The sequence below is a fragment of the Poromitra crassiceps genome, assembly GCF_964638095.1.
Source record: "Poromitra crassiceps genome assembly, chromosome: 3".
Classification (NCBI taxonomy): Eukaryota; Metazoa; Chordata; class Actinopteri; order Beryciformes; family Melamphaidae; genus Poromitra; species Poromitra crassiceps.
Window position 1 is genome coordinate 81,442,332 of NC_139625.1, and position 7,049 is coordinate 81,449,380.

The 7,049-nt window shown below is 43.1% G+C and overlaps 1 protein-coding gene across 1 annotated transcript; it reads left to right on the forward strand.

The window, feature by feature from the left end:
• cimip5 (ciliary microtubule inner protein 5) lies at nucleotides 1–1,335 on the forward strand (the record flags this gene model as incomplete). Its single annotated transcript, XM_083633180.1, has 3 exons — nucleotides 1–215; nucleotides 329–368; nucleotides 1,138–1,335. 3 exons carry the CDS (start codon nucleotides 1–3, stop codon nucleotides 1,333–1,335), a joined length of 453 nt encoding a protein of 150 aa, XP_083489306.1.
• Nucleotides 1,336–7,049: the final 5,714 nt, after the last annotated feature.

Here is a 7,049-nt window from a genome sequence, read left to right on the forward strand (position 1 = left end):
ATGGAAAAACGAGTATCTTCCGCGGGCTACCGGTTACCAGCACGACCCGAGTTCCACGCGAACAGGCCGGCGACCCAGGCCTCGCCGCCGGACAGGACGCGCGGCGCGGCAGTAGACGCGACGTCGGCGCGGCACACAGACAGCAGCGACCCGGTCAAACAGGACCAGGTGTGGAGGGAATTTGTGCTCACGGAGATGAGAGGAGTCCGGGAATGGTAAATATGATTTGAAAGATTATGAACCTGTATCAATTGACGCTCCAATCCATGTAGGGCAGCAGCCTACAATATAGCTGTATGATCATCACCAACCTTATTGTGGCCCACAGGGAGAAGAACTGGAGCTTTCTCAAGAACTATGATCAGATGGTAAGACAACGCATGCACACTAGCACAGCAAATTGTAGGCTACAGATGTTGTATTAGGCTAGGCCTATTCTCTGAAATCAGGCTGGATTGGGTTATTTTACTGCAATATCAGGCTAGCCTGAAACACTCAGTGCTTTCACTGCTTTGTTAGGCTACTCAATGCTTTGTTTTGATCTGTTTTCATTAGGCTATTCAAAATGACCTGCTCAGGGCTGTGTGAGTGGCATGCAGCCAAAATATCACATTCATCATTTTGTTTAACCAATATTTGACTTTGCATATGCCATAAGCTTGTTTTAATATCCATTTACACATTTGTCATGCTTCAGCTTCCATTTAAAATAGCATTCTCACATAATCTCCACTGAAAAAAGAACAATAAAAAAAAATCAATGTTGATGACAGTATTGTAAAATAATAAAATATCTATATAGCTTCGTGTGGTTCCATACCAAGATACTGTTTCTTAGTCCTGCACCTGCTGTTTTTGAGTGGGATGTGCGCGCTCTACTTTTTTATCTCACTTCTAAGTCTTACCTGTTCTTTCTGAATGTATGTCTACAGTAGTTGGACATATAATTAATTGTCAAGTAATTTTCCATCACTTGACGAACATCTGACTGTGGCTTTACCCCTGTGTGTGTGTGTGTGTGTGTGTGTGTGTGTGTGTGTGTGTGTGTGTGTGTGTGTGTGTGTGTGTGTGTCTGTGTGTGTGTGTGTGTGTGTGTGTCTGTCTGTGTGTGTGCGTGTGCACGCGTGTGTGCTGTAGGGGCAGCTAAAGCCAGAGGAGCCTTCACCCGGCCATGTGTCCCTCTTCTCTGATGGCCTCCCCACCACCACCAACCACACGTTTGGCAGCAGAGTGTCCACTCCGCTGGGCAGGGAGCTGATGAGGATGGACAAGCTGTTGCTCTGGTCCGGAAGACACCACAAGTGCAAACCAGACCCAGAGATTGTGCCCTGCTAGACTCACTCCATCCTGATAAAGTCCACATTATGATCTTGGAGAGCAAGGATCAAGCAGAAATCGGACAGGAATCTGTTTGGAAGCCATATCTTAAAAACAAAAACAAAAAACAAACAAACAAAATCACATCAGACATTCAGGATCAGTGTAGCCCAGTTTGGGAACCGCTGCTATAGGCTAAAGTTGTTTTATTAAACCATAACCAAAGTTGTTTAAATGTTGGAAAAGCGACAAAATAACCGCCGTTTTGTTTCAAATTTACATTGCGATTGTAGGTTTGCAGAAACATTTTAGAAACGTAAAAGGCAGACATTTTGTTTCAAATTCACGTTAAGATTATAAATATCCATGGGTTGCAGACATGTAAAATATCAATGTTTTATTCTGGTGACTGGGTTGCATTGCTCCACTTTGTCCAGAGATATTTAGTCTATTTATGTCAGCTGGTTTGGAGGTTTTGGTGGCAAATCATATTGGATGCTGGGATGTTGCTATAGCTCAGGGTTTAGTGCAGGGGTGGGCAATTTTGTTTTCCCTGAGAGCCATACTGACTTACATCGTTTAACGGTGAAGAGGATGATGACCCACTTCAGCTCTCCAACAAATACGGTCCACTCCAGGGTCTGGATGAAGATGGGCCACTATTTCCCAACCCGACGGCGTCTCCCACACACTCCCCGTTTGGATCCTTTTCCATGGGTCTGATCGCTAAGGGCAGCGGTGCCGGTCCTGGACCTTCCTCCCGCAGGAAGCGCACCTCTCCCCGCAGTATTGCATCAAACACTCCCTCTCCCCCCGCAAAGCGTCCGCGGGCCTCTCCCGTATCTGCCCCCCACTGCTCCCTTGTCAACTCGCCTGCAGCTGGCATGTCTAGTCCCCGTCCCCCTCCTCCTGTGGCTAGCTCTGTCAAGGCTGGCCTCCATATTCCACCTCCGGAATACATCCTAGTTGGCGATTCCATCGTTAGATACGTTGCTATTCCAAACGGCATTACATACTCCTTTTCCGGCGCAAAAGTCCTTGACATAGTGGAATATATCCCGTCCATCATTGAGCGTCACCCGTCTGCCCATACAGTGTTTGTTCATGTGGGCACAAACGATATCAGGTGTAAGCAATCAACCAAACTTGCCTCTGATTACGAGACACTAGCGGTGACGATTGAGAGCCTTGGCAAAATTTGCATTTTCTCTGGTCTAATTCCCACTCTCCGACGGAGTTCTGAGCTCTTTAGCCGCCTCTATAATATTGACCAGTGGTTACGTCACTTTTGCTCAGCCTGTGGATACGGCTATGTCGACCATTTCGACTGGTTTTGGATGGAGACTAACCTGTTTAAACCTGATAAGCTCCACCCCAATAGCAAAGGAATTGGTGTTATGGCCATGAATTTCTCCTGCCATCTGTCCCGCATTGAATGACGCTATATTTCTGTCCCGGGCCCAGTTCAAGATACATCTCAGTCTGTTCCTTATCTTTCCAATAGCACTCATAGCCCACATATTTCACCTATCCCAGCTATTTTGTGTGCAGAGAGCTCCCCCTATAGGATTTTCCCCCTCCCCATCCCTGTCATTTGGAACCGCAGCTCACAGCGGCTGTCTGAAGGCAGGCATCGCCGGCGTGTAAACGCCTCTCACTTGCGCCCGTTGCCTCTCGCCTCTCCTGGCACTGATGAAGCTACCATAGCATCTATCAGTTTGGCTCTGCTCAACGCTCGCTCTGTTGCCAACAAATCATTCATCCTCAATGACCTATTTATTAAAGAGAATATGGATTTTCTTTTTCTCACTGAGACTTGGCAGCGAGATATGGATTACGCAGTCCTAAATGAACTTTGCCCTGCGGACTGTAGCTCTATATCCTCGCCTAGGCTGTCAGGCCGTGGTGGAGGTCTCGCAGTCGTTTTTAAAGACCGTTTTGTTTGTCGATCAGTAAACACAGAGACCTTCCCCTCCTTTGAACTACAAATAACTAAAGTTGGTCGGTTGAACCCGTTTTACTGTATTTTAATTTATCGACCCCCTGGCCCATCTGCTCCTTTCTTGTCTGATTTTACTGAGTTTTTATCATCTGTTATTAAGCTGGACAAAGTTTTAATTACAGGTGATTTTAACTTCCACATTGATGACGTCACCTCTAAGGCGGCGTCTGATTTTATTTCTATTACTGAGTCTTTTAACTATGTGCAGCATGTCTCTGGTCCCACTCACAGAGCAGGCCATACGCTGGACTTAGTTTTCTCCCATGGTTTAACTGTTGATAATGTTCACCTAGAGGATTTTCTGATCAGTGATCATAAGTGTGTTTTATTTGATGTAGTTTTTAATCTGGACTTGCTGCCCCAAAAGCGCACTGCTCATAGGCGCGTTGTCAATCAAACCACAGCTGAAAAATTTTCAGCCTTATTTAAGCCAGAAAACATGTCAAACTGCACTGATGTGGAGAGTTTTGTCCAGTCATTTAATGATCAGTGCACTGCTGTGCTGGACATAGTAGCCCCTTTTAAAAATAGGCTTTTTTCCTCTGGAAAATCATCCCCCTGGATTAATGAGCCTATACGCAGTTTTAAACGAAACTGTAGGAAGGCTGAACGCCTATGGAAAAACACCAAACTAGAAGTCCATCGGTTGAATTTTAAAGAGCTTTTAATCATTTTAAATCAAATGATAAGGGATGCCAGGACTGCCTATTTTACCGATCTCATTGAATCAAGCAAAGGAAACTCAAAGGTTCTCTTTGAGACTATCAACTCCATAGTGTCTCCTCCCTCTCCTAATGTACCTGTTTTTTCGAACATTGAGTGTAACACTTTTCTTAATTATTTTATGGACAAAGTTAACAATGTAAGAGCAAGCATTCCTCCTTCAACCAGCAGCCATCCCACCATTACTCCCTCCGGCTCCACAATTCTGGACTCCTTCTCTCCTGTAACACTAGAAGACCTCACTAAATTGCTGCGTGAGACAAAGCTCTCATCTGGCCCGACTGACATTTTTCCTTCATCTTTGTTTTTAGATGTTTTTAATGCTATCGGCCCTTCTGTGTTGTCCATGATCAACCTCTCCCTTTCAACCGGCACTGTCCCCAGCCATTTTAAACATGCTACAGTTCAGCCTTTGCTGAAAAAAATGAATCTGGACCCCTCTCTCCCCAAAAATTACAGACCCATATCCAAATTGCCATTTTTATCCAAATTACTTGAGAAAGCAGTCGCAAAACAACTCACAGCCACCTTAGAATTACACTCTCTATATGACACATTTCAATCAGGTTTTCGTAAGCAACACTCAACAGAAACAGCTCTTCTTAAGGTCTCGAACGACATTATGATGGCGGCAGATGATGGCAAGTATACTATACTAGTATTACTTGACCTCAGCTCAGCATTTGATACGGTTGACCACAGTGTTCTTTTAAATAGGCTGAAACATTTTGGCATTTCTGGTTCTGCCCTGGACTGGTTCACATCGTACCTCACTAATAGACATTTTTCTGTATCTGTGCAACAGTTCATATCAGAATCTGCCTGTCTGTCATGCGGGGTGCCTCAAGGATCGGTCTTGGGTCCATTGCTGTTTTTATTGTATATATTGCCCCTGGGTCAAATTATTAGTTGCTTTTATGGTATTTCTTATCACTTTTATGCGGATGATATCCAGTTGTATTTTTCTTTTAAACCTGAAGAGACAAACAAATTGTCAATTTTAAATGATTGCCTGGACGCAATAAAAAACTGGATGGCTGACAACTTCCTCCAGTTAAACTCAGAGAAGACTGAGACTCTTATAATTGCTCCAGAAAATAAAGCGCCATACATTAAGCAGTGTATTGGGCCATTAGGCAACTGTGCACAAAACAAGCTGAGAAATTTAGGAGTCATTTTTGACACGTCAATGTCCCTTGACAGCCACGTGAGCCAACTCACACGCTCTTGTTTTTATCAGCTCAGGAACATTGCGAAAATTAGAAATGTTGTGTCCAAAGTTGAACTGGAAATGATTATTCATGCTTTTATTTCTTCTCGTCTTGATTTTTGCAATTCTGTTTTTACTTTGTTAAGCAAAACCTCTCTGGGCCGTCTACAAATGATTCAAAATGCAGCTGCACGGCTTTTAACTGGTACCAACAAGAGATCCCATATCACTCCCATTTTATATTCCCTACACTGGCTTCCCATTAAGTACCGCATTGATTTTAAAGTACTGGTTTTAACTTTTAAAGCCCTGCATGGTCTGACGCCACAATACATCTCTGATCTTATTATCCCCCACACAGCAGGTCGACCTCTGAGGTCATCTGTACAGTCCCTGCTTGAAGTCCCTCGTACCAATTTTATAACTCGTGGTGACCGTGCTTTTAAATCAGTTGCTCCAGTTTTATGGAATGCCCTCCCATTATCTCTGAGAACCATAGACTCTTGTGGCATTTTTAAAAAGCAACTGAAAACATTTTTATTCAGACAGGCTTTTGGCTAGGTTTTTAATCCCTGTTTTATTTCTTGTTCTAATTGTTTTATTTGTTATATTTTATCTATCTGTTTTATTTGTCTTTTAAGTCTATTGGTCTGTTGTAAGTTTGTATTTTGCACAGTGTCTCGCTACCTCTTAATCTGTAAGCCACTGTTTTTATGATATCACTACTGTTTTTAATACTGTAAAGCACTTTGTGATTTTGTATCTGTGAAAGGTGCTATACAAATAAACTTTACTTACTTACTACTTACATCAAGTAAGCGAAGGGCCACAGATTGGAGATTATACCTGCCAACACTCCTGGTTTTCGCAGGAGTCTCCCTTTTTAACCCTCTCTCCCGTTGTGATTGGTAATTTATTGTTAATCTCCTGATATAATAGTGATACAAATCCAATTGCTGTAGCAGATGAGATTTATTAACATAATTCTGCCTTTTATTGAGTTTTTGGGGGTCATTTTGTTTTACTTTGAGTCTGGCCCTGGGGCTGCATTTTGCCCCAGGCCCCAGGGCCACAAGAAATGACTGTAGAACAGTCATTTCTTACACATGAGATTACTTTTAGCCGTATTGAAAGATAGCCTATTCCATATTCCAGACTGAAATGTTATAACAGAAGTGGCGTATTGGCCAGAATGGCATGAACATTTGGACCCTTATTCAGCGGGTATCTTGCATGTTGTGTTCAGGTGCACTGTGTAATATATATTTTTTGCAATTCCCTTTGCAGGCCGCACAGGGGGCGCCCGCAGGCTGCATGTGGCCCGCGGCCGTATTTTGCCCATGTGTGGTTTAGTGCCTTGATGCTCCTGGCTCAAATCTTACACACATGTTTCCACATGTCAGAAGTAGCACGTATACACAGCAAGAATAAAGTGTAGGAGAATAATATGATTGTTCTTCACGTCCATGGCTTCTCTGTTGGAGCCCCACTTGGTGAATTGGGTATGATGCCAAAGTTACTGAAGGATTGTTACTGTTACCATGTTTTGAACAAAGTAAAAGCCAGAATATTGTGCCATTCTGTTTATGGCATTGTTTCATGTTGTCATAAATTACTGCCCCTTTGCCTAAATGTAATTGAAAATGGCCATTTGCAGAAGGAATGCACATTTTTTGTTTTATTTTTTAATTGATAATCACAGTTCAAAGCTGTGCTGAAGCTGAATTATTCAGTATGAAATGAAATGTACCTACTTTGTTGTGTAGCCTATTTCTACACAAGCATTGCTCTGTATAC